This window comes from Labrus mixtus, chromosome 13 (assembly GCF_963584025.1).
Source record: "Labrus mixtus chromosome 13, fLabMix1.1, whole genome shotgun sequence".
Classification (NCBI taxonomy): Eukaryota; Metazoa; Chordata; class Actinopteri; order Labriformes; family Labridae; genus Labrus; species Labrus mixtus.
The window spans coordinates 25,702,902-25,729,828 of record NC_083624.1 but is presented as its reverse complement, the minus strand read 5'-3'; the positions used below and the strand labels follow the sequence as shown (position 1 = coordinate 25,729,828).

The 26,927-nt window shown below is 39.0% G+C and overlaps 4 protein-coding genes and 1 long non-coding RNA gene across 7 annotated transcripts in view; 3 read left to right on the top strand and 2 right to left on the bottom strand.

Moving 5' to 3' along the window:
• Positions 1–559, top strand: part of lrp2a (low density lipoprotein receptor-related protein 2a) — a 46,063-nt gene extending 45,504 nt beyond the window's left edge. Inside the window, exons 80-81 of the mRNA XM_061054402.1 lie at positions 82–153; positions 236–559. Of these exons, the coding sequence (XP_060910385.1) occupies positions 82–153; positions 236–403 (240 nt within the window). The 3' untranslated portion in view covers positions 404–559. The remainder of the gene's footprint in view (positions 1–81; positions 154–235) is intronic.
• On the bottom strand, positions 450–7,067 carry rdh1 (retinol dehydrogenase 1). The gene is made up of 6 exons (XM_061054403.1): positions 6,905–7,067; positions 6,046–6,081; positions 5,586–5,916; positions 2,647–2,905; positions 1,672–1,835; positions 450–1,583 (listed from the first exon to the last, which is right to left on the bottom strand). Exons 1-6 carry the CDS (start codon positions 6,905–6,907, stop codon positions 1,354–1,356), a joined length of 1,023 nt encoding a protein of 340 aa, XP_060910386.1. The 5' UTR covers positions 6,908–7,067; the 3' UTR covers positions 450–1,353.
• A 417-nt stretch (positions 7,068–7,484) lies between these two features.
• On the bottom strand, positions 7,485–12,981 carry dhrs9 (dehydrogenase/reductase (SDR family) member 9). Of its 3 annotated transcripts, none has more exons than XM_061054401.1 (5): positions 12,812–12,981; positions 11,679–12,020; positions 9,619–9,877; positions 9,368–9,531; positions 7,485–7,837 (listed from the first exon to the last, which is right to left on the bottom strand). In XM_061054401.1, exons 2-5 carry the CDS (start codon positions 11,989–11,991, stop codon positions 7,614–7,616), a joined length of 960 nt encoding a protein of 319 aa, XP_060910384.1. In that variant the 5' UTR covers positions 11,992–12,020; positions 12,812–12,981; the 3' UTR covers positions 7,485–7,613. The 3 variants fall into 3 exon arrangements, with proteins under 3 accessions (XP_060910384.1, XP_060910383.1, XP_060910382.1); XM_061054400.1 differs by having other exon boundaries at positions 11,679–11,995; positions 12,812–12,980; XM_061054399.1 differs by lacking the exon at positions 12,812–12,981 and adding an exon at positions 12,493–12,768 and having other exon boundaries at positions 11,679–11,995.
• A 3,449-nt stretch (positions 12,982–16,430) lies between these two features.
• Positions 16,431–17,137, top strand: LOC132987374 (uncharacterized). Its single transcript, XR_009675612.1, has 3 exons — positions 16,431–16,542; positions 16,946–17,025; positions 17,124–17,137. It is a non-coding gene; the product is annotated as an uncharacterized LOC132987374 (long non-coding RNA).
• abcb11a (ATP-binding cassette, sub-family B (MDR/TAP), member 11a) lies at positions 17,132–26,306 on the top strand. The gene is made up of 25 exons (XM_061054397.1): positions 17,132–17,136; positions 17,235–17,277; positions 17,692–17,933; positions 18,013–18,097; positions 18,209–18,342; positions 18,414–18,585; positions 18,968–19,092; positions 19,173–19,347; positions 19,421–19,534; positions 19,636–19,746; positions 19,840–19,965; positions 20,042–20,245; positions 20,381–20,551; positions 20,620–20,809; positions 21,469–21,538; positions 21,628–21,880; positions 21,975–22,079; positions 22,187–22,348; positions 22,477–22,680; positions 24,099–24,340; positions 24,458–24,614; positions 24,718–24,915; positions 25,011–25,217; positions 25,736–25,882; positions 26,028–26,306. Exons 3-25 carry the CDS (start codon positions 17,722–17,724, stop codon positions 26,226–26,228), a joined length of 3,765 nt encoding a protein of 1,254 aa, XP_060910380.1. The 5' UTR covers positions 17,132–17,136; positions 17,235–17,277; positions 17,692–17,721; the 3' UTR covers positions 26,229–26,306.
• The last annotated feature ends 621 nt before the right edge of the window (positions 26,307–26,927 follow it).

The following is a 26,927-nucleotide window of genomic DNA, read 5'->3' as shown; positions in this document are numbered from 1 at the left end:
TGAGTCTCTTATGTCCTGCATGAAACATTAAAAAAATGGATGCGTCTGTTATGCCGCATCATTGTTTGTGTTTGTCTGCAGGAGTCCAGGTGGAGCTTATTCAAGAGGAAGTTAAAGCCAAGCACCACATTTGAAAACCCTTCATATTCAGAGGTAAGGTTGGATACAGTTTAAACAATAAAAAGACAAATATGAAGACACAAAACAGAAGGTTCACATATATATTGTTTTGCAGATGAAGGATGAAAAGCCTGTAGACAGCGGGGACCCCTCCGCCCCTGAGCCATCTCCGTTTGTGCCCCCAACAAAGCCCCCGAAGAAAAATCGTCCTGGCACCTATTCACCAACCGAGGACAGTTTCAAAGACACAGCCAACCTCGTCAAAGAGGACAGCGATGTATAACCCGCCTCTCAAGAGATGGGAAATGGAAGAAAGAAAGAAAAAAACATGCTTTGCACAGAATTTATTTTTTTATGCAGCCTGTATACAAACTCAAATTGTTGTAGAAGAGAGAAACACATTTCTATAGAATGAAGAAAAAAATGCCTTCTGATATTTCTTATGCCAATTCGTGTGTTAATGTTTTCTTTATTCTGATGTACGATATGTATATCTTTGCACTGATGCTGCTGGTAGAAATGTTAATAAGTTGTATATTTGTAAATTTGAACAGTAAGATTTTCTCAGAAAATATCGTTGAAATTGAGCCTACACACAATAACCGACATAAAAAAGAGCCGCATTCTCAATGTACAGTTCTGATATGATCAAAGGTTATTTAGTTATATTTTTATTGCCACTGAAACAAAACTGAAGATGTATTTACTCCATCTTTGATGTTTATATACCTCATTTCAGGGCTGGAAACTTAAGGCAACACAAACACTATTGGATTGAAAACCTTTGCCATTCATTTTTTGATATCTGCTCCAGTACAAACAGACGTATCGGCTAAAATATACTCATCATTTCTACCCTATATTCCTCACTCTTTGTGACTTTTGAATCAACGTGATCATTTGAGCAATGATATTGGATATTGGCCAAAATGGTTTGGAGCAATACTTGAATGTGCCCATGTTTGTCACATGGAAATGAATTTTTTGTTTATGTTGATTAGCACCACGAGACCCAAGGATACAGAGGTAGACAGATGTTTTATAAATTTATCACAGAATGATTTATTTTGTATAATAAGGACAAATGAAAACTGTATCGGTGATCATCCACAACTTGCCCGTATGGTTTTAAATTGCTGCTGCTGAAGATGAATGAATAAATGTCCTGTTTTATAACGCAGTCTGAAACTCTTTTTATTGTCATGAATCACATCATACAGACTCCTACAGTGCCTACTTGACTTTTCTTTCATCCTTAGGTAAAGGGAGAAGCGCATTTACAACAAAGTCGGACACAAATGAAGGCAGGTAGGACAGAGGAATCCACACAAACTTGGCATCCCAGCCTGCGCTGTAACGTATGCGTGGGAATCGAGCGGTCAGCGCATGCTGCATACACCGGGTCACCTTAGAGAGGTCTGGACTGCACAGGATGCCCATGGAGAAGTCCTGGGATTTCAAATCTGAGTGATGACAAACAAAAAGGAGGACGGAGGCATTTAGAATATTTCCTTTGGTTGATTTGTTTCTGGATGTGATGTTTCCACTCACAGTCATCAAAGTACGTCGCCCCGTAGGAGTCTTTCACGTCCTGAGAGAGGCGGGCCCACAGCCTCCTCAGGTCAGCTTCAATAAGATCCAGCTGTGTAATACCTGTCTTAAAGAAACCAGGCTCGATGATGCTCACTTTGACCCCAAACTGTTTCATGTCCCTCCTGGGAAGAAAAAAAAAAAGACCATTGTGTTTGGTTTAGCAAACTAAAAAAGCTGCCATATTTTTTTATTTTTTTTATTTTTTATTTTTTTATTTTTCTTCAGAGCAAAACTGAAACATGTTTTGCAGCTAGTCAAAGTTACAAACGTTTTTCAGAAAGTAAAGAGATACAATAAAACAGGTATAAGACACAGTTGTCTAAACATTCTCATAACATGAGGTGGTAATAGTGGTGAGACAAATAAACATTTCTTAACAGAAAATTCAAAGCTTGGCAAAGCCATTGTGAGTAAAAGTAATATGCCGGGATGGGTAAGCAAATAGGATTGTTGTCGTATACATATATATAGTTTTTTTCTTTAAACTATCTGTAAGGAAATCTTTTTTAAAGCAGTTTGAGGTCACGGCAGTATTTAAAAAGTTTGCAGATAACTCCACATATCAGCCTTTCAAACACACAGGAAAAGATTAAACCAGTTGTTCCCATCATTTTGGCAAAAGATTTTCAAATTTGTCTGAGTCACAATCAATTCTTACATTGAGCAACCAAATCCCCTCTGAACATATCTGATTTCATGCAAATAACTATAACAGGTAAGCGGCAGAAAAGAGATTTACAAAAGCTGTTCTGAGGATTTGTAGTCAGAAATGATGTAGGCATAAATGTATGATTTCTGTCATGAAGCCAAACTGCTCTTCACATGAAAACTTTCCTTCTCCATAGAAACTGTATTTGTTGTGTTATTTGTTTCACTAACCTCTTTAAAGTATGTCCTAATCTTTAAAGGCCGTGTGATAAATCCTTTATGTACCTGAGGGAGTCAGAGAAGGCCTCCACTCCCCATTTGGACAGACAGTATCCTCCACCAATGAGAGACAGTCTGCCCAGGATGCTGGCCATGTTCACCACCCGGCCCTGAGCCTTTTTCAGCAGGGGCAGGAACTGGAGGGTCACATCGATGACTCCTAACAGATTCACATCCAAGACCTTTGTGAAATCCTCGATCTGCATCCACTCTGTGGGGCCGATGGGTATGGACCTGCCTGCATTATTTACCAAACCCCACAGACCTGCAGAGACAGAGGAGGAGGATACTGATGTCAACTTTTAATCCCAGTCATTTCTCAGCAATTGCTCTTAATCCCCCTCATAAAAACGAGTTAGATCATTTAGACTACATCATTTGACTGGCTATAAACTGGAAAAACACTTTTTAGTCGTATCAAGATTACTTCTGCACACTTCAGATGTTCACACTTTGTAGTCCGGCTCACTGATCACACTGCACTGCTCTATTACTTATAATTCATCAACAAAACAACATGAGCCGTAGCTCTTCTGTGGATTAGTTTTTGTATGTGACTTTTGATTTGATTTTTTTTGTATTTGATTAGTTCTGCAATCAAATGTTGTTTTCACTTTTGCCAAAACTGACCTTTATTTTCTCAATGAAAGTGGCAGTTCGTACTCTAAACACTCCTATGAAATGCGGTCAACAGTTGTCTCTGCATCTGCGTCTGCAACACAGACAGACTACTCAGGGAAGCTTTGATTGGCTAATTACATGCAAGCCAACACTGATTGTTGGTTAAAGTACAACCTGATGTTTGTTTGTTTTTTAATCTTAAAACAAAGCAGGGCGCTCACAGACACACAATTACTCATAGGACACATACAGTATCAACTTAAAGGGGCACTATGGAGTTTGGGTAGAGAAATGTGAAAGTTGGAGAAGTGTACAGATTCAGTGGTTTATGTTCATAACTCTATACTCAAACTGTCCTCAGAGGAAAATCTGGTCTCTGGAACTGTTTGAAGATAAAATGCTACACAAGAAGTTATGGAGGAGTGCCTGCAACAGTGAAACCGTAACTCTCCTGGTAGCTCTTTAGCTCCAAAAAGTGTGACCCTTTTTTTCCTTTGAATAAAGTTTGTGTATTCAGTTCAGAAAATATAGAATAGAATTGTTTCACTTCAAATTTTACTACCAAATCTACATAGTGCACCTTTAACAACGTTAGTGACATGCAATGATCAGAATGTGTTTTTTAAACCAAAATCTGTATCAAATATTGTTACATACTGTAGCTTTAAGGCATTACAATGATTAGATATGCATGTGATATTCTGTTTAGTCTGTTTATTTCATGTTCACTTGTAAAACTTCATGATCATAGTGCTTTCTCAATCTTGTTTTACTACTTGTCATAGTTCAGTTTCGGCTCTGATTTATGCACACCTGTGTCTCATCTTCATTTGTCAGACCTGTATATCCAGTCCTGTCACCTCGCCTCCCCTCTACCTTGCACATTGTCATACTAGTGTGTTCAAGCTCTCCAGCCTTGGTTTCAGTGTGTTTGGTGGCTGCTTTCGATTTCCTAAGGATTTTTTTTACTTACTTGGTTGTTTTTTTTTTGTCCTCGCTGACTTCTTCAGTGTTTGATTCAAGAATGTCAAAAAAGTTTTCTTGCTAACTGGTTTTTCTGGACTTTCCTCTGGGTACGAACCCCAGATACAATTCAATGGGAAATGAATAATTTCTTTTTGGAATTTCCAAGCTAGAATCTATTATATTCCACCAACCATCCAAAAAACATGACAGTGTCTTACTTCCTCCTGTCTGACAAAGTAAAGCATATCAAGCTTGAACCAGAGGATGTCTGCCTTTTCCTCATTAAAATGACTCAATGACTAATCAATAAAAACAATTATCTAAAGTTTCATCTCTAGTTTCCATAAAACGCTCTTCTTTCATTCTAACCTTACCGACCTCATCTTACTCTTAACATGTTTTCACTTTTCTTTTTTATATCTGTATTGACACCAGCACAAACCCTGCTATACTTAAAGGGCGATTTTATGAAAAATCCACTTCCACAGTGTTTGTGAACATATATGTGGGTAACCTGAGTGTCTACTGACCCACAAAATGTGAAATAAACCCATCCAGTCTTTTGTTTGTGGTCTGCACAAGTCTTACAACACAGAGAAAAATGCTCTGTTTCAAATGTGCTCTCCTTGTGATGTCACAGTGGGATTCTGGTAAAAAAAATCCCCTCCCCTCCCCTGGTATCTCCACCTATGGACTCCACCCCCAGCCTAGAACAAAACTTTTGCGCAGGTCAGCCAGTTTTATTCTTGCAACAGAGGAGTGATGTCTACTGGGAAAACTCGGGGGGGGGGGGGGGGGGGGGTCATTACATTTAAAGAGACACACACACCAAAACGTAGCGTTCTGAGAGAGCTGGTTTATACAGGGTCACAAACCTCCTCTGGTGCTTGATTCATGTTATATTTGGACCAAAGCACAGCACAGATGTTTCATTTAGACCACAGGGGACTGTTTGAAAAGGTGGAGGAGGGGGAGCATATGTCCTCTTTAAATTGTAAAATATAAAAACTTGCAATGTCCAAATATCCAACATAACTATGGAGGTTAAGTACATTCGTGATATTTATGTCCTCCGCTTAACCAAACCCAAGTGGACCAAGCATGGTCACTAAATCCAATAAGAAATCTTAAAAGATTAAACCCTGTAAGGATCAACTTTTTATGTGTTGATAAATGAAGAAGCTTTACTGTGCGTCTGGCTGTTAGAAATGAGGTCAGGATTTTTAGTAGGAGGACGATGAGTTGATGCTGGGATGCTCCAGCTTGTTTTGCTATTTATCTCCTCCAGTGCCTCGCTCTGACTGGCACCCCCTATCTGTGTGAGCATATGTGCCCCCCCACCATCCATCCTGCCTCACCTCGATCTCCGACCTCTCTGCTCACAAACTCCACCGCCCTCCCGATGCTCCCACTGTCCGTAACATCCAGCAGGAGGGTCTGAAGCCTGGGGGAGGCTGCAGCAGCCAGATCTGTTGCACCTTTATCTGTGAGACACGCAGCGATGACATTGACACCTTTTCCATCCAGCTGTCTGGCCAGCAGGTTCCCGAAGCCACTATCGCAGCCTGTGATCAACACATGCTTCCGCCAAAGGCCGTCCACCCTATAGGAGTCTCTGATGAACCAGCGGATGGAAGCAAGAGTAGCCAGAAGTAAAGCACAGAACAAGGTCAGGTGTGAGAGGATTACCTGAAACACACAATCACCAGCTTTGAACTTTTTCTTCTTCGAAATGTTCTACTCATATTATTAATGACAGGTTAAACAATGTAGAAAAATAAAGGAAATATTTTTGCAATAGAAGAGAAATCCACTTACCTCTAATAAATATGTTGTCAGATTCTCAGATGACACCTGAGAGAAAACACAAGATGGATTTGTTTTAGTGTAAATCCATTATCCCTCACACAGAAGCAAGGTATGTTTAGATTTTAAATAGCAATGTAACAATGTTGGAATGTACTTTACTTCACTTAAAACATTTTTTACACTTCCTCATACTTAACTACATGTGTCTGACTGCTTCTGTTGTCAATTATGTTTTAATGAACACGTACAAATTCGTCAGCATTGGTTTGATTCTCTAAAGTAATCATGTCGCGTCCCCCTCAGATTGAGGACTAAATCGACCTAAATTGCCACAAAAGCAGTTTGCAGCTATTTTCAAGCTTTGGCGCCCTCTAGTGGAGTAATGTGGTAATGACAAAGCCAAACGCGAGACCTCCGTTTTATGATACATTAAATCAACCAGTTACTTTTCAGTTTATAATTTAACATACAAAACAGAAGAGCAGTGTTTAAACTACGTGTTGAATATTAAACTATTATTAAACTACTTAAAATGACATTTTGTGAATGATCTAGATAGCTGCTGAACCTTTGCACAGATACATTAGATGTTTTACTGAATTTTGAAAATGGCGCTCATACCATTTCAAAACATGTTGCTTTGTGCACCGAAACCCTATTTTACTGAAATGGTCCTTTAATATGTCCCACAAAACCACAAAGTAGCAACACAACTCATTCTGCTATTTGAATAACAAAATAATAAGTTAGCTAATTTTTGAAGTGATTTGCTAATATCCACACACTAGCCATGTGGGCAAGCTAGCATCAAAGTCATTTAAAAGGAATGTAAGATCTATAAAATGCATAAAAATAAAGGCAGACCTACCATGGCTACAGGTGTTCAGATGAAAGTTTGTAATGTCTTCCTCATCAGGGAGTGTAATGAAGTAATTTAATGCAGCCACAGTCCTCCCTTTGACAACACTGGGAGCTTCTGTTGTGTTGGGAGAAGTCAGTGTGTCTTCTTAAGGAGTCAAGGTCCATGTTGTGAACTACAGCGGGGCTGAATGTTTCATCAGCATGGGAATTGTGTAATACACAAAACAAGATTACATGACCTCTGGTTTTTATAACTTCACCTTAAAGCAACTCTAAAAATGAGCTACGGCTCTAAAAAAAAATAAATCTAAAAAAAACAGTGCAACTATAAAGGATACATCATTTACACACAAAGAAGATCCTGCCCTCTGTGTTTGATATTTGAGGAAATTAACAATATAAAGAGAAGATTTGAACAGAAACAGAAAAGCCAAAGTTCACCCAGAACAAGAGTTTTGAAAGATGTCATGTGACTCGAGAAACACAGTCGTTATCTCTGTGATGACCTTGCACTTTCGTTAAGACCTAAACATTAATATGGCAGGCTTGATTGTGTCTGCTGGAACATAACAAAGACAACAAACACCTTTGTAAATTCAGAAAACTAGATTTATTCAATGATGTAACAGTCATATGAAGCCGTCAGTGTATTCAACCTTTAAGTGTGAATGCACACAGGTTGTTCTCGTCATGTTACACCTAAACTGTCAAGAACGCTACAGTACAGACAATGCTGGTTTGGGACTATTTATTCGAAGCATTCTGTCACAGATGCAGCTCGGCATGTAGGAGAGAGGTAGCCAGATAAACTTGGCGTCCCATCCAACGGTGTAGCGAGCCCGAGGATAAACGGCAGAGATGGCATGCTCCATACTGTTGACCACCTTCATTAGGTTCCCGTCTGCGAGCTGGTTAATCCTCTTTTCACACAGCACAAGAGCTGAAACAGAAGACATTGGTTTCATTTTTAAGCATGCACGTTCCTGGATGGGTAGAATACAGATGATACTGTGCGATAGGATAATATGATATATGATGTGATGCAATACACTTTATTGACCCCTCTGGAAATTTGGTCCATTTTGTACGCTACCAAAAACGGGATGCCATTGACACATTGAGCTACTGATGCACAGCAGATGAGCTGAACAAGACATTTGCAGTTTTTCAACAGGTACGCACATAATTCAATAAAAAGAGGAAAACATTTATAGAAAACTGAAATTCTGTCCTGGAATATGCGTCTATTTTCGCACATATTTTTTTGTCATGAAAACCTTGTTGGATATATATATTATTGTATACAGTTCCTCAAACAGTGGTTTATTGCACCAGGGGTTAATGGACTTAAAGTTTCCCTGATTTAAGGAGCTGACATTTGACCATATACAGATCTAGAGTGTACTAAAGACACGCTGGCTAAAATGATGGAATCATCCTAGCTACAGTATAAAAAACAACAAATATCATCACCGTTATGGTCAGTATATGTCCTATTACGCCTCACATCTTTCTTCTAAATACCTCACTTCATCACCCAGCACCCCTGGGTGGAGTTACGGTTCAAACTGTGAGCCTAAGTCAATGTCAATCAGGTAAGACCAGCAGGTGAATCTGAATCTGTCGGGAAGATAAGACTATATTGAAAGGTGTGCAGAGTTGATAAAATCACCAAAAAAACTATTTGAGGTTATTTATACATTTTTTATAATAATGTATTTTTTTCTGCTTAATGTAAAGTTTTTGTTTTTCTTTTGGATCTTTCTATTTTATTTAATCTTCTCTGTGATTGTCAATGGTTTATTTAAGTGACTCTATTTAAATATAAATTTTTCTCTTTTGATGTCTTGTGTGAATTAACTTGAATTACAGTGTTTCTGAAATGAGCTATAGAAATACACTCGACTTGAATGCCCTTATTAGAGGCACAAAAAAAAAAAAAAAAGACTTTGTCTGCAACTTCTCAAAAATCTACTGCTGGGATATTAACTAGAAGATTAAAAACAACCATGAGGTCGCTGCACTGTCCTTACATGACCTGTAGAGTTAATTTTTGATTTGAATGGATTTTTACCCCCCAAACTGTCTAGGTCCAGGACAGCTGCCTTCTCTTTTTAAAGCACACGCTCAGATTTTCATTTACTACTCATCACTTCAATATTTCACTCCAAGCTTTGTTAAATTGGCCCTGAAGAGTCTTCATATACTTTTAGAAGTTTTGGGTTTTCTACTCTGTTAAACCATTTTTGGTATATAATTAATTTTCTGTGTATAGCACATTTTAAACAAATGTAAACTATGTGCACTTCAGAAGATTTGTTCATTTTATTCTAAGTGAACATAGTAATTCACATTAAACGACATTCATTTAAAGTCTTCTGGTTGACTAAACGTTCAGATGATTTGTGTTGAGCAATTGCAAGCAATTAAGAAGAAAACAAGTGCATGAGTACTTAATGCACTGACTCACATTCGTCAATGAAATTACATCCATAGTCGTCTTTGACCTCCGGAGGTAATCGGCCCCACAGTTTAGTCAGGCTGTTCTGCAGGATTGCCACATCAGTCAAACCGGTCTTGAAGAAGCCGGGCTCGATGCAGGACACTTTGACTCCGAAATGTCCCATGGTTAAACTGAAACACAACAAATTAAGACAATAACACACTCATAAGAATCACAATGCATTGATTAAAAAAAAAAAAATGGACGTCTCCTCTCACCGTAGGCTATCACTGAAGGCCTCCACTCCGTACTTGGACAAACAGTACGGTCCCCCAAACGTGGTGATCCTCCCGAACACGCTGGCCACGTTCACCACTCTGCCTCTGGCCTTCTTGAGCAGAGACAGGACGCTCAGTGTTACATCGATCACGCCCAAAAGATTGACGGCTATCATGGACTTGTGATCCTCTATAGTGAGCCAGTCATCGGGACCAGACGGCACTCCGACTCCAGCATTGTTCACTACAGCCCACAGGTCTGGAGAAACACAATAACACATGTATGGGCATTAGCTTGATAACACACTTGAGTTTGGGGGGGAAACCTTTTGAGTGACACAGAGGGAAATACAGTGAATGACTTAGCTTAGCAAACATAAGAAACAGCTAACTCTTCTCTGATTGAAACTGTAATCCTGCTGACGGGCATCAGTTGTAAAATGAATGAGATCACATACAGCAACCAGTGAAGCAATTCACCATCACTTAAAGTACATACAGGTTCATCTACTGGGACATAAGTTTCAGTTCATTCATAAATACAGTTTAAACACACAACATGTAAAATGTTAGTAGAATGCCTCATGAGATGCTTTTAGTGAATTTTATTACTTCAGATTCATCTTCGGCTCTGTCGTCACTCCATCTTTGTACTGTTAAAAATAATATAGCACTGGTGTTGTGCAATCTTCTTTAAAGGAGTTTTTTTTATATGGTAATGAAAAATAATTAAACTTAACCAGATGCCTCTATAAACCAACCGTCACTGTGAATATACATACATGTATATATATATATATTATTTAATTTAAATGATAATCTACACACACTTATTTATGTAAATACTGTAATTGACATCTTAATTGACCCATCTGTCACATAACTGCATTTGACTTATCATGTTACTTCAGCATCTTTTGCATGATTCACCACTGAACTGTTTCATATTTAGTCATGTAAATATTAGTCTTTTCTTATGATGTTTATTGTTGATATTTAATGTTGTACCTGTACATAAGAGAGCACAGTTCATCAAAGTTAAATTCCTTGTGTGTGTAAGCATACCTGACCAATAAATCTAATTCTGATAAGACCTACTAACAGCCTCTTTATTGTTATGCATAAAAATTGCTGACGCAGGCTAGATGTCTTAAGAACCAAACTTTCAGTCCCTTCTTTTGAGGGAAACTGTTCAAAATGAGCTCCACCAGCATGTTTCTATTAATGCACAATAACATCGGAGCACATTTTAAACCCCGTCAAGCTTTACGGTCAGTGTGGGAACACACAGTCCAACGTTACTGTGATGCTGTTTGGACTCTGAGAAGGCAAGATGGGGCCAACAGTCCTGTCCTGGAAAGGGGCTTTAACAGATCCAAGCTAGTTGTACCCCGCCTTTATGCTAAGCTAAGCTCAGTGGTTGCTTGTTGTAGCTTCATGTGAAATAGGCAGATTTAAGAGGGGTATCAATCAGCTCACCTGTAGCTCTTTTCTCTGAAGCAAATGTCAATGGAAGCATCTGACCCTGTTTTACACATAAATAATGTACAAATAGGGGTGCTGGTGGGACAGTGGTTATTGCGCACGCCCCATGTATGGAGGCTTTGCTCCTCTAAGCGGGCGGCCCAGGTTCGAATCCCAACTGTGGCTCCTTTCCCGCATGTTGTTCTTACATAATCTCTCTCCCTGATTTCTGAATCTATCCACTGTCCTATCTCGCCATTAAAGGCACAAAAAGCCCAAAAATATGTAAGTATATAACATCTCTTGACTGCTGGTGACTTTAAATATACAAGTATTGGTGAATGGACTTGAGCTTGTTTAGCTCATTTTACACCGCAGGCCACACCTACCCATTCATACAACATTTACACACTGATGTCAGAGGCTATACTGTATCTATCTTCATTCATTCACATTTACACCATGGACACCTCGACGTGTGACTGCAGGAGCAGGGCCTCTAACCTTCTGGTTAGAAAGACGACCGACTGTACCACTGATCCACAGCCACCGCATTACAGGTTACGCAAAATGACCTCTTCAAATAACAAACTCACATTTCTCTCCAACCAGAGTCTTGATAAAAGCTGCTGCTTTGGAGACACTTTCAGAGTCGGTGACGTCCAGGTGAACGGTCGTCAGTCGGTCGGAGGAGGTCTTCTTCAGCTCGTCCTCGCCTTTCTCAGTGTAGCAGCCCGCGATCACACAGAAGCCCAACTGGTCCAGGTGCTTGGCGAGGAGATTCCCAAAGCCGGTGTCACAGCCGGTGATGTAGACATATTTGTCTGCTTTGTTGTGCACTCGTTTTCTCTCCTTGTACCAGCGATAGACGAACCCGAAAACAACCAGTCCAACGATCGGCAGGAACATGTTTCTATGGCAAAGACAGAACAAACACACTAAACCATAAGCATGAGCTTTGATATGTTCAGAAGTGTGACACAGTTTAGTGTCATTCTGTGTTTTCTTATTATGATGTTACTGTGATCATTAATCCAGAAATTAACTAAATTGACTTTCAGAACTCAGAAAGTATCTTACCTTACTTTCACACTTTTTAACTTTATCCTTATCATTACATCCGCTCAATTTCAAGAAGTGAGAGAAGCTTTCAGATTTTCTGAGACCAGGCTGATCTTTTAAAAGTGCTTGTTACATCAGCACAACAGTCGCAAGTTTTGGATGTTTTTACATTATTCAATACTTTGTAAATCTATGGTTTACTGGAAGTTATGTGTTAACTTAAAACTTTTTATCAAACTTTTTTTAATGAAACATGAAGCCATTCATATTTAGAAGTAGGCCTATCTATGTACAGAGTTGAGAAAAGTGTCAGTAAGAAGGACGCCCACCTGTGGAGATGTTTCTTACCTGTGTGATGATGAAATACAAGTATGGACTTGTACAACCTTCATCTTGAGCAAATTCTTCACACAATATCAAGATATCACAAATACAGCACAAACCGAGCAGGTTGTTCAGAGCTCCACAGGTAGAAGTGATTCAACACTTTACAAGATGGAGACGGTTTGCTCTCTGTAGGCTTATTCATCACCAGCTTGGTATTCACACATGCGGTTTTCACGATTTACAGGCTAGACAAACATTCAGCATGCACAGACGTGTTAACCCGGTTACACGAGTTTAACATCACTTCACAGTGTGTAGAGACAAAAAAAAGAAAACTTACGTGGATATTGTTCTTTAGACACAGCACAAACTCGTCCGTGCAGCGTAACAAGATGTGATCCTCGAGGCGTACAACTGCACAATACTGAGGAAGTTTGATTTTTTTCTCTTTTCTACCTGATTCATGAATATGTTTAACTGAGACTTCCGGAAAACTCAGGTGCCAGGTACCTCCGGGTACCTCCTCTTCTCCACATGTTGTGTGAACATTGCCATCTACTGGACACTCAGTGGTAATGCCAGATAGTCCGACTGCAATCATACCTATTTGTTTTTAGCACAAAACATTAACAATTATAATAATAAAAATAATGATAATAAACTATATTTATGTAGCACTTTTTTTTAAAAACAGTGTTACAAAGTGATTTACAAATAAAATAAAAGATAAATTGAAGGAAGACACTAATTAAAAGTTCAAGAAAGCCACAAATCATAGCAATCAAAAGGGGAAAAAAACAATTTAAAATGATTCAGACCACCGAAGATAAAAGGAAAGCAAAAGATGAAACATTAAAGTGATCAAGAAAACAGTAAAGAGTAGCCCATTGATTGTATACATTTTCAAGATAGCCCAATATTACTGTATTTCTTAAATGCAGTTTGTGATAATGCTAATGTACAGTTTAGCATTTCATTTTCAACATATTACAATAATTCATATGTCTGTTTAAAATAATATTTTGGGAGTGATTGAAGCTCCTGCTGAACTTGTGAATCACCACAAGTTGGCTTGTTGAGTTTCATAAACACTCTGTGAACATACAGTATTATAAACTGTGATCATTGTATTCACCTTTTGGTACTCCTACTCAGTCGACCTCAATAACCCTACAACAGTAGAGTGGTAAACCTCTGGATTGGGCAGTAACACAAAGCGGCCACCAGATGGCGCCATACTTCAGGTAACCGATGTTATACTTTTTTTTATAGTTTTTTTACCCCACTCTAGTAATCAGCAGCATGCTTGCTTCTTGAATCAAATTTGAACATTTTACAATAAGTATTATTATTTTAAAGCCAACTCACATTTTCATATTATATTTAATACAGTTATTTTATTGGCTTTTTAAAAAAGTGAAATGTTAAACTGTGCTAAAGCAAAGAAACTCTAGAAACGGAACATTTCTGAGGTCGTTAATCCATCACTGCTTCACAGACTTCATGAGAGCCAGTGGTTTTTTGGCCTTTCAACAACAACAACAACGACGACGACGACGACGACGACGACAACAACAACAACAACAACAACAACAGCAACAACAACAACAAGCTTATGTGGTATAAATCAAAGAATCTGGTAAACTTGATTATTTTTTAGCATTATTGATGCCAATAAATTGAGATAATGGGCTTTTAAAAGATCACTTTTTAGTTTTGTCAACAAACCAACAAAATGATCACCACAGGCAACACCAACAGTATGTAGCCTACCCTACCAATATTATGCTAAGCTAAGCTAGTGGTAGGCCTATGCGCTAGATGTGTAACATCACCACATAGGCCTCTAAATAACCCTATGGAAGAGCAGGTCAGTCTCATATACGTGACAGCAGATCACTACTCATTTGATGCAGTTTAGTTTAGCATATAGTAATAAACAAAGACTGTTTTGATCACATAAATATCCTACTTTGACAGTGAAAAATAATCTGTCATCATCATGTATTCAAAATCTATCAGAAGCATCAAAAGGCTATATTAATACAGGCTATAGACATAGCTCATATTTTCTGTAGGCCTATAGGGGAAAGGGCATTTTATGTGATAGGCCTTCATGTTTTTCTAGATTTATAGCTTACAGATTGTCAAACAATGGGTATCCCTGATACAGATATTACTCATTTAGGATTTTAGGACTTTACAGAAGAATTAATATAACCTATAAAGGGGATTTCTGGAAGTATTTACAGCTGAGGAGAAGATTAGTCCATGGACTGAAAAGGGATCAGGAAAAAGAAAACAAGGTTCAGACATGTCTAAATTTCACTTGCACTCAGTTTATATAGGAAAATGTCAAATGTCAAAACTAGAATTAGTGAGTTGAAGATTATTAAAAGGCCCTTGACAGCGAGATAGGGAGGACTGCAGGAAATAATCCTAATAGTAGGCTGGGACACGATAACAATTATAAAATATTACACAGATATTATTTTACTCATTTGAACTCTTTAAATGTGCTTAACCAGATACACTTAGTGTTGGAATGAAAGAATATCGTTGAATACATATTTGATTTTCGATTCTGGTCATTAACATGACTCATTTAACAATCAGACACAAATATAAAATGAAACTGGGCTGATTACTCCATGCTCCAAGGGGCTGTATGTTTTTTCATTCTTTTTATTTTTTACGTTTGTTGACACATATCCCCAGGCATTTCTAAAGCAGAGTCTGCAATGATAATAACAGGTTGTATTGTAGCAGCCAGGCTTATTCTGCACAGGGTTACACAAGCCAGAGTTAGTGGCTCAACTTCACGACAGCTGCCTTTAAAAACATGATTTTCAGACTAAAAATGTCCAAAACAAAGCTAAGAAAACATGGAAAACAATAATAGCTCTTATTAGGGGGGGGTAACATCTTAGACAGGAGAGTACTGGCAGACATGAATTGTGTTATGTTTTGAAAATACTGTAACTATGATATTTAGAGTGCTGTACAAATCATTTGAAACTTTGTTTTGTAGTTAAAAAGATCAAATACATAAAAACTTAAAATGTTAAAATATATCATTTTTAAATATCAGTTTTCTTGACCCATTTTTGTTGACACTGATACGGTAAGGCAGACTTCTCCTCGCCTGCAGCTCTCTAAGGATGATCACAGTGAGCTTCCTCCCTCCTTCCTGTGCTATTATCAATCACCTGTTGTCAATAATAACCGGTTGTAAAAAGGAGCAAACTCCGAACCAAGGCCCTCTGCTTCTTGTCCTAGCGGGCATTAACCCCAAACCTGTACTTAATTACTTTGATTGTGTTTCCTTTTGTACATTCAGTAAATTAATTAACCCTTATACGTGAAATGTTTTCATTAATAACCGGTTGTAAAAATTAGCAAACTCCAAAACCAGGCCTAATGCCCGGTAGGACAAGAATATCAGGTATCAGGACAATACCCCAAACTTGTACTTTAATACTTATACTTATTTCCTTAATTAATTAACCCTTATATGTGAAATGTGACACATTGCTGCGTGGGCCAGATTTACAATTAAGCCCCTGTTATGTTATTTTCTTTATATGAACAGTAAGTACTTAAGTTAGTTATCTTCTAAAATAATAATTCAAAAGTCTGCATCGCATGTGTAATTGGATTGAGTGTTTTTGACACAAATTGACTCAAATGGACTCAATCTTTATCAAATTAATTGGATTGTATAAACAGAGACACTATTAGACCATAACAGACGGCCTTGCGGCAGTTTAACCGACTTTACAATCACTATTACAATGTCATCACATTCTTCACATGTGTAAGTGGTTAGATTTGAAGAGACAATGGTTTTACTAATGTAATATAAACTTTGGTTTAGTGATTACATTTTGCCTCACAAAGGCAGTCTAGTAAAGGTCACGCTGCTGACACAGGTCTTATCACTCTAATGGGGGCGTAGATAATGGTGAGGTGAGGCAAGGGTTACTGAAAAATAACAGAGCTAAGAGAGGAATTTACTCAGATGAGCCTCAGTGATGCAGGTGGACTCATAAAGGAAACAGAGAAGTTCAGGTATGTTACAATTTCATTATTTTCAACTTAAGCTGCTACACTGTGTTAATATTCAATTACACTGGCTATCACCTGGAACATCACTGATAATGTCAAAACCTGTGTCCTTTGTCATGTGTAAAAAAGTGAATCATCATTGAGCAAATCCATAAGATAAATATATGTTTATAAAAAGAGAACATTTGTTTTGAGAGATCATAAAAAAATTAAAAAAAAATTTTTTTAGGAATAATAAACATCTAATCTATTAAAATTGAACCTTGTAGATGATTATCTACAATCTGACTCTGAAAACTCGGTGAAGGTGACGTTATTTTGAAATGGTAGTAGACTAGACTGAATGGATCCGACTGATTAACCTCCAAATCTTAAATAAGAATTTGTTTTGACTTCACCTTTCGAGGTGAGGACACACCTTTCTCAGAGACGCAAACATGAAGAAATCAATCAAACTTAAAACGGCACCAGGAGAAGATAAAAAAGGTGAGTGATCTTTATCATTGCCAAAAAAAGGGACACAATAACAGTAATGTTTTATTATAAAAAACAAAGTCTTAATAAAGTTCTTCCTCTTTTTGCAGATGTTGAGAGTGGGTAAGTTTGTATTGCAAAAACAAAAAATGGATTCAGACCACAATACATTTGCAGTTTTAAAAATATATATTTAAACTTAAATTAACTTTTTTTTACAGAGATGAAAAGAAAAAGACACCCAGTGTGGGATACTTCCAGTTGGTAAATATCATGTCTTAATTATTTTTAAATTTTTCATATAAAGATAAAGCCCATCCAACATTTTCCAGACATTTTGAACAGAGCTGAAAACGGAACAGTTTTTCTGAGCTCATTAAATTGTAACTTTTTAGATATATTGTGTCCGATAGACGCTACACATACACAACATTTAAAGTAAGCTCAAACTTAAACAGCTACAGCAGTAAAAATGCATTAGGCTAATGCTAATCATGTATAATTGTAAAACACAAACAGGGACTATTTTCCAGGCTTTTCAATGGATGCTTTCACTTGAGTTTGTGTAGTTTCTCAGTGCATTATTGATGTCTTAATGAGGTGATACATCTAAACACTCCTTCCAAACTTGTTAGATGAATAATTTTTAAAAAATCTACAAATTCCTTTTTTTTGCAGTTTCGTTTTGCCACTTGCAAAGACGTGGTGATGATGGTGGTGGGGGGCTTGTGTGCCCTCGTACACGGAGCAGCTTCACCTCTCATGCTGCTGGTTTATGGCATGATGACAAACACTTTTGTGGCTTATGAGTTTGAGGTCCAAGAACTGAAAGACCCAAACAAGACATGCATCAACAACACAATCTATTGGAGAAATGAGTCAGTATATGAGACACCTGAAAACAGCACTTTGTACTGCGGGTGAGTCTCACATTTAGAGTTAATGGGATTAATGATTCAGAGAAGAGCTGCTGTTAGATTCATTTTGTCGTCTCTGCAGGGTGGATATTGAAGCCCAGATGACCATGTTTGCATACTACTATGTTGGAATTGGGGTAGGAGTTCTGGTTGTCAGTTACTTTCAGGTGAGTATTTCGTCTTCATTTTAAACCCTCTTAAGGCATTTTGCTTTATGATATTGTAATGCATATTTTCACAAACTATAAATGATTCTATTCTCTGATTTTATGCTGTAGATCGCCCTCTGGGTGTCAGCGGCTGCAAGACAAATTCAGAGGATAAGAAAGACTTACTTCAGAAAAGTAATGCGGATGGAGATCGGCTGGTTTGACTGTAACTCTGTTGGTGAACTGAACACGAGGATATCAGAGTGAGGCCTCTTTTATCTGCATACTCTTATCAGTGTTATCAGTGCTTCAGTGTTTTTTTGTTTCTCTACAGCGACATCAATAAGATCAACAACGCCATCGCCGACCAGGTTTCCATCTTTATCGAGAGGCTCTCCACGTTTGTTTTCGGCTTCATGGTTGGATTCATCGGCGGGTGGAAGCTGACTCTGGTTGTCATAGCTGTGAGCCCCCTTATTGGTGTGGCTGCTGGGCTGATGGCCATGGTGAGGGACCAGATGTGAACCAAGTGGAAAAAGATTTCACTGATGAAAAAAAACATGGAGAAACTTCTTTAGTGAACTTTAAGAGGTCCTTTTAATCAGGTTATGACTATAATCAGGTTAGGACTATTTCTAAGTTGTTATTTGTCATGCCTATAACCTCTACCAGGGGGTAGGTGTCAGACAAGTCAATGTACACCATGCCGAAGACAAAGCCTTTTTTTCTACATTTTCCACCAAAAGGGGGGCTTCAAGAACAACATAAATTAACATTTCCCTCAGTAGCTTTAAGTAGACATTTCTCTGTACTTTTGAGCTTTTCTTCATATGCCACAAAGTTTAAATAAGTGATTGTTTTGCATCATTGCCTCTGTTGTGGCTTTAGGCTGTGGCCAGGCTGACGGGACGAGAGCTCAACGCCTATGCAAAGGCAGGAGCGGTGGCTGACGAGGTCCTGTCATCCATCAGAACTGTAGCAGCTTTTGGTGGAGAGGAAAAAGAAGCTGAAAGGTATTTTTTTTTTTTTTTTTTTGGAGTTAGACTTTTTTTTGTTGTTGTGCAAATGATGAAGAGCCATTAATTTTGTACAGATATGACAAGAACCTTGCAGAAGCTCAGGACTGGGGCGTGAAGAAGGGTGCAATCATTGGCGTTTTTCAAGGATACCTTTGGTGCATCATTTTCCTTTGTTTCGCCTTGGCCTTTTGGTATGGTTCTAAACTGGTCATCGAGACCAAAGAGCTCTCTCCTGGTACCCTCATTCAGGTGTGGAATTAGATACTTTTAACTATATGGACTCTCTATGTGCACTTGAGTTAACTGTTGTCTGTTATATCAGGTGTTCTTTGGAGTGCTCATGGCAGCGATGAACCTGGGCCAGGCCTCACCCTGCCTGGAGGCCTTTGCTTCTGGACGTGCTGCAGCAAAGTCCATCTTTGACACGATTGACCGGGTAAAAATCAGGATGCTAACTCAGACTGTGATGCAGTGACAGCTCATTTGAAGAAAATAATCCTCATAAAAAAAAGCATTTCTGTTCTGTTACATTCACAGGAGCCAGAAATTGATTGTTTCTCAGAAGGAGGTCACAAATTGGAGAATGTAAGAGGTGACATTGAGTTTCATAATGTCTCCTTCTTCTACCCGTCACGGCCTGAAGTCAAGGTAAAACCAAACCCTGGATTAATACTTAGTGTAGATGTTTTTAGGTCAATTTCTCATTTCTCTAAATGTAACTTTACTACTGCTTTCTTTCAGATTTTAGATGATCTGAGCATGCAGATCAAAGCGGGGGAAACCACCGCTTTTGTAGGACCAAGCGGATCAGGAAAGAGTACCACAATCCAGCTCATCCAAAGGTTTTACGACCCAGTGAAGGGAATGGTAACAATCTGATCAACATCAAATAAAAACCCTAATGCCTTCAGAGTACTGCTATTTATACAGTTCTGTTTCTCAGGTAACTCTGGACGGCCATGACATACGCACTCTAAATATCCAGTGGCTCCGCTCCCTCATCGGTATAGTAGAGCAGGAGCCGGTGCTGTTTTCTACAACTATCGCAGAAAACATCCGGTATGGTCGACCTGAAGTCACAATGGAAGATATCATTAAGGCAACTAAACAGGCGAATGCTTACAGTTTCATTATGGATTTACCACAGGTACGTTTACATGTTCAAAGATGGTATAAAAGGAATTATAGGGCCTTCAGCAAATTCCAGTCAAACAAGTGAATTTGTTGTGATATTATCGAGCCGAAAATGAACATGCTGCTTCTTTTTTTTTTTTTTTACAAGAAATTTGATACTCTGGTGGGAGAAGGTGGAGGTCAGATGAGTGGAGGACAGAAACAGAGGATTGCAATTGCTCGCGCTCTGATACGCAACCCAAAGATCCTGCTGCTGGACATGGCCACCTCTGCCCTCGACAATGAGAGTGAGGCTGTTGTCCAGGAGGCTCTGGATAAGGTGAGCCACTCTCTGCTCATAGACTACGTTATTGAGTTGCGGTGTGTCATATTGCTTTATATTTACAGGTGCGAATGGGCAGGACTTCCATCTCTATAGCCCACCGTCTTTCCACCATTAGAAATGCAGACGTCATCATTGGATTCGAGCACGGACAGGCTGTGGAGAAGGGAACTCACGGTGCGCTTTTGGAGAGGAAAGGTGTCTACTTCACCCTGGTCACCCTGCAGAACCAAGACACACCCAACACACTCAAAGGTAGGACTTATGGAGGGCTTCACATGATTATAACCATGAGAGATTTATGTCATCAAAATATATTCATTTTGATCTTTTTGGTCTATAAAATTCAGTTTGCATCAGAAAAAAAGCAGACCAGTATTGAACACAACACATTTCAAAGCTCTCATCAGTAGACAGTATGTTTAAAATGTGTTTTACGGTCCCTCCTTTGTCTGTCAAAGGTCATATATAGTATTTCACAATTAAAACATCTAAAAACAAATTGACCTATTACATGTATTTGGATGGGTTGTAAAAGTTACTTTTCCCCCCAAGTCTCCACACCAGAGTTCAGAACGCAGACAAATGCTTCCTTATTATTGTTAAGGTCACAGTCATCTAAATGTCTGTTTTCAGTTGCAAGACATTCAGGCACCAGATGATATAGGAACAAGAGAGAGGCTAATGTAACCTGCAGGAATTGCATTAGACTAAATGACAAAACACAATACATGATACTAAATGTAAGAGGAATAAAACAATAATACACTTCCTCACACATGCACATATTTTATACCTGAGTCATGGAAGATATATTCCTTCATAAGCAATGGTAGTTATTGAATAATGAAGACAGTAACTCTCCTGATTCACCACTATAGTTCACTGACCTGTATTGATTTTTTTTCTGCAAGATGAAATCAGTGAAGCTCTTGATGGCTTTGATATGAAAGCGAGGAGTGGAAGCTGCAGATCCAGTAACAGGTACTGTTAATCAGGCTCTAAGAGACGTTATCAAAAAACAAATATATTAATATTAAAAAAAGTTGATTATCTCGATATTCATCCTGTAGGAGCCTTGTTCGGCTGAGATCTCAGAGCACGTTATCATCGGGCAGCCTCAAGATCCTTTCAGACATGATGCTCACACCAGGATCACAGGCGTTTGAGGCTAGTGCAGATGAACAGGTGGAGCCGGCCCCAGTAGCTCGCATCCTCAGGTACAACCAGCCAGAGTGGCCCTACATGCTGCTGGGCTCACTGGGAGCGGCTGTCAATGGCTCTGTCAACCCAATATACGCTGTGCTGTTCAGCCAGATTCTTGGGGTGAGGGTTTTTGTTCTTCACATATACTCCCGCTGCGTGTGTTGGATTTATCTTCTGTTTTTCCAAATGGTTTCTCAAATCTTTGTATTTGCAGACCTTTGCCATTCGCGACGTGGACGAACAAAGGGCACAGATCAACGGGATATGCATTCTGTTTTGCGTTGTTGCAGTGATGAGTGTCTTTTCCCAGTTTTTCCAGGTTTGAATCCAAATTTGCAACATTTATGACAACTAGATTTAAACTAGAATAAAACAACTGAGGACTGTCCCTGGAGTAAGGGCTGACTCTGATTTTTTATACTTTAGGGATATGCTTTTGCAAAGTCTGGAGAGCTGTTGACCCGGCGTCTAAGAAAAGTAGGCTTTCAGGCCATGTTAAAACAGGAGGTTGGCTGGTTTGATGACCCCAGAAACAGCCCTGGTGCTCTGACTACCCGGCTGGCCACAGATGCATCTATGGTGCAGGGGGTGAGTAATGGTTCACTCAAGCCTGTATCTGTTTTCCCAAATTATTTATTACACACAAAAGAGCCATGTTTAGAATTATGATTACAAGATTGTTTTGCATGATGTGCACGGTATGATTGTTTTTGCAGGCAACTGGATCTCAGATTGGCATGATTGTCAACTCACTGACCAACATCGGAGCGTCTTTCATCATCGCTTTTTACTTCAGCTGGAAGTTAACTTTGGTCATTTTGTGCTTCCTGCCACTCATCGGGCTCTCTGGGGTGTTCCAGGCTAAAATGCTGACAGGGTTTGCAAATGAAGATAAACAATCCATGGAAGCAGCAGGGCGGGTAAGCTCCACAGGACATTTTGTCCACTTAACCATGCATAATCACACGGCAGCCTTTTGTTTTACATCACACTCAAAAAGATGATTAATTTTTTGAAACACCAGAGGGACGTCAGCCATATTGTTAGTACGAATTTTCATGAATTCATACATTTTGGTAACTTTGTGAGTGAACCATTTAAATCTGTCTGCCATCTAAGAGTAACTCTTCTCTTAGGTTGAAGCTGTAACCATATCTATGTAAAACATCTCAAAGCAGCAGAGTTATATTTGGATTGGAGCAAACTGTCTGTTGTAAGCGAAGGTTTGCTAAGAAAGAAATGTATATGTCTGACAATTACGAGTCAAGCTGATGTCTTCTTTCTTGCCTTATAGAGATGTACCAAAGTAGCCAAGAATTTGTAGGATGTACCTTCTAGCAGAATATAAGCAAGTCTGTTAACATAGAAACTTTGTCAGTTCATGATTGTTGTTGTGACTGTCTGACCTCGGCCGATTAAACCGTAGAATAATCCACAGTCTGTTTCACGATTTCATCATTGAGTTTATACAGCAGCAACAACCCCCACCCAACACATATTCAAAAAACATATTCAATATTCTCCATTAGCTACCATCAGAAAACAGCTATTCTCCTCATTCAGCCTTTCTACAGGATATGTTATAATTAGCTATGGAGACTAAATGCTAACAATACTTTACACAATATAGTAGAAAGGCATAAAATAAAGACAATCCTAGTTACTGTTAGTGTAAGCCAGCATGGTAAGATGCTAACATTTGCTGTTGTCTGATGTTAGCTTCTAGGGTAGCAAACATGTTTTAACTCAAAATATGGCATGTTGTCCCTGTGGATGTCATTCCAGCCCATATTATGCCCTTTTTGGGGTTTGTATATTTAATCTATGTACCTACTTTTGTACGTTCACAATAGCTAAAGTCCGAAAAAGTGTCTGTTTTCATGTACTGCTCCTCCTTGCTCCCTCTCCGCTCTGAGTCCGTCAGCTGCACTCTGCTGTGCCCCCACTGTTAGACCCCACGTGGGCCAAGTCTGCTCTGATTGGTCTGCCGATCCGCTCTGTCGTTATTGGTCAGTTGCTCAGCACGCTTCTCGGAAATTTCAACATGAGCTGCTGGGCTTGCCACAACGAGCCAATGGGCTTAGATCAGTGATCTCACACTGACAATGACGTCGGACTGACACATTTTTATCAAGAGGGGCTAGAACCGAGCGTTACATGCAGCTAATGCTACAGCTAACAGGAGGAGGTAGGAGAAGCCGCATTTCCGTGGACTTTTTTTTGCACATAGATGTGCCTAAACATGCACAGGACACTTGGAAAACACACTAAAGAAAAAAACCCAGAAAAAGCATAATATGGGACCTTTAAAGTAAACAATGCAAACTTTCTCCCACAGGTATCCAGTGAGGCTCTCGCAAACATCAGGACGATTGCAGGCTTGGCCAAAGAAAGCACATTTGTGGAATCTTACGAGCAGAAACTCGAGCTTCCGTATAAATCTGCCAAAAAGAGAGCCAACATCTATGGGCTCTGTTTTGGTTTTGCCCAGTGTGTTATCTTCATGGCATATGCTGCTTCGTTTAGATATGGAGGTTATCTGGTTAGCGCTGAGGGGTTACAATACATGATAGTTTTCAGGTTGGTAAAAGTAGTTATTTTATGGAAATCTGTCTTTTTTTAGATAATAAGATGTGTTTTCTGTTTTGTGACAGGATGTCCTCATGTTAACACAGTGCTCATATGGTGTTTCCTCAGAGTGATTTCTGCAGTAGTGATCAGTGGCACAGCACTGGGAAGAGCGTCCTCCTTCACTCCAGATTACGCCAAAGCCAAAACGGCTGCCTCTCAGTTTTTTAAACTTATAGACAGAGTCCCTAAAATCAGCACAAACCACACGGCTGGAGAGAAATGGGTAAGTGATTTCTGTTAACAAGCCAAATCTTACATAATACTGTAGGAGGTAACTTTTCCTTGATGTTACTTTTAAACTTATATGCCTTGTTATCCATCTTTAGGACACCTTCAGAGGGGAAATAGAGTTCCTCAATTGCAAGTTTACCTATCCAACTCGTCCAGATATCCAGGTGTTGAAGGGCCTGGTTGTGTCTGTGAAGCCAGGTCAGACTTTGGCGTTTGTTGGGAGCAGCGGCTGTGGGAAAAGCACCAGTGTTCAACTGTTGGAGAGGTTTTATGACCCTGATGAAGGGCGAGTGGTATGTAGACTAATTCAGACATTGTTTGTATTGATCCCAAAAATGGGTTTACCCATTCTAAAGCGACTCTTAATTATGTTAATCCTTCATTTCAGCTGATTGATGATCGCCCGTCTCATACGGTGAACGTGCCCTTCCTAAGATCTAAGATTGGCATCGTGTCTCAGGAGCCAGTGTTGTTCGACTGCAGCATAGCAGAGAATATTCAGTATGGAGATAATACTACGAGTGTCAGCATGGAGGAGGTTGTGGAGGCCGCTAAGAAAGCCTACCTTCATGACTTTGTGATGACACTGCCAGATGTGAGTGGAAATACAATGCTTAGATATTACTTTGCATGCGTTGCCTTTTCAAAGGTTGTCAATGTAAGCAGCTTTTTTTACTTTCAAAATGGTAAGTTGTTTCTGAAGCTTTATTGACTGTATGCTCCTTTACTTTTTTTATATATATTTTTTTTTTTTATTAAATTTTGAACAAACAGGACAAAGAAACATACACATGAAAGCATGGACTTAAATGAGCAAATTAAAGATCACATGGGATTTAAAAACAATCGAAACAAGACATCAAAATATAAGACAGTATCATACATGGACATATCTATATAACAGATTTCAGACATTTAACATGGAACAGGGAATATACAACCTAGGCAAGACTGTAAAATACAGCTCCTTTACTTTTTATTGTTCTTACCAGACGCGGGAAGACCTCACATGTTTTAACAGATTGTTTCATCATTTGTCTGTAACAGATAATATTGCATTAACCTTTGTGTGCTCTCCTCAACTTTCTCCACTTTCATCAATACATTTTCAAGAAATATGAGACTCAGGTTGGCGCCCAGGGCTCCCAGCTGTCACGAGGACAAAAACAACGTATTGCCATCGCTCGGGCCATCGTCAGGAACCCCAAAATCCTGCTACTAGATGAAGCTACCTCTGCTCTGGACACAGAGAGTGAAAAGGTTATCTATTTCTTAAAACAGCAATGGCATTAATGTATTCCTTAAAATAATCATTTTTCTATGATGTTAACTCTACATGTTTACATGAGGCACAAAAAGGAGTTACTAAAAGACTGGGTTCATGATGGCTCTGTTTTTCCCGCAGACTGTCCAGGCAGCACTGGATGAGGCGAGAAAAGGTCGCACATGCATCGTCATCGCTCACCGGCTGTCTACGATACAGACCGCTGACATCATAGCAGTGATGTCTTATGGAGTTGTAATAGAACAAGGCACACATGATACACTAATGGCTATGAGTGGGGCCTATTATAAACTGGTCACAACAGGGGCTCCAATCAGCTAGGCACCTACAAATACATAAAAGTATTTTATGAAATCGTTGCACAGGGCTTTTTGTAAAAATTAAATTGAAGCATTTTTATTTGAAAGCCTGGTTAGTATTTCCAAACATTACAGAGCTTGTATACAAACCATCGGAAGACATTTTATTGCTTTGGCATATACAGGATTGTGTGTTAGAACAATCAGTTTGAGTAATTATGTATTTTATTTTGAAAAATGTTAAGAAAAACTATTTTTATTGTATATTCATTTTTTATGAGTAGATTTTTGTAATGACTTTTGGCCATGTTTTTACTGTTGAAGTCTAATTACTGTTATTAAATAACTCTTATGAACTCACTTACAGTACATCAACCTATACTGTATACCGTACTTCACTTGAAAATGAATGTTTAAGCCTGGGCAGTGAATAAATCAGGCTGTCTAAAGGTCAGAGACAGAAAAAAATCTTGAGAAATCCCAATTCTCTTCATTATTTTTTATTTAACATACTTTATTAATCTGTGAGGGAAATAATATTTTACAGTCTGTTATTGCGTTAGTTATTGCATTGTACATGCACAAACAGGACCGGTGGACATGCATTAATGGAGAGATGTCAGAGTGGGTCTGCTACAAATACTACGCAGGGAGCGTGCTAGAGCTGTTGAGGGTTCGGTGCCTTGCTCAAGGGCACCTCGGCAGTACTCGGGAAGTGCCC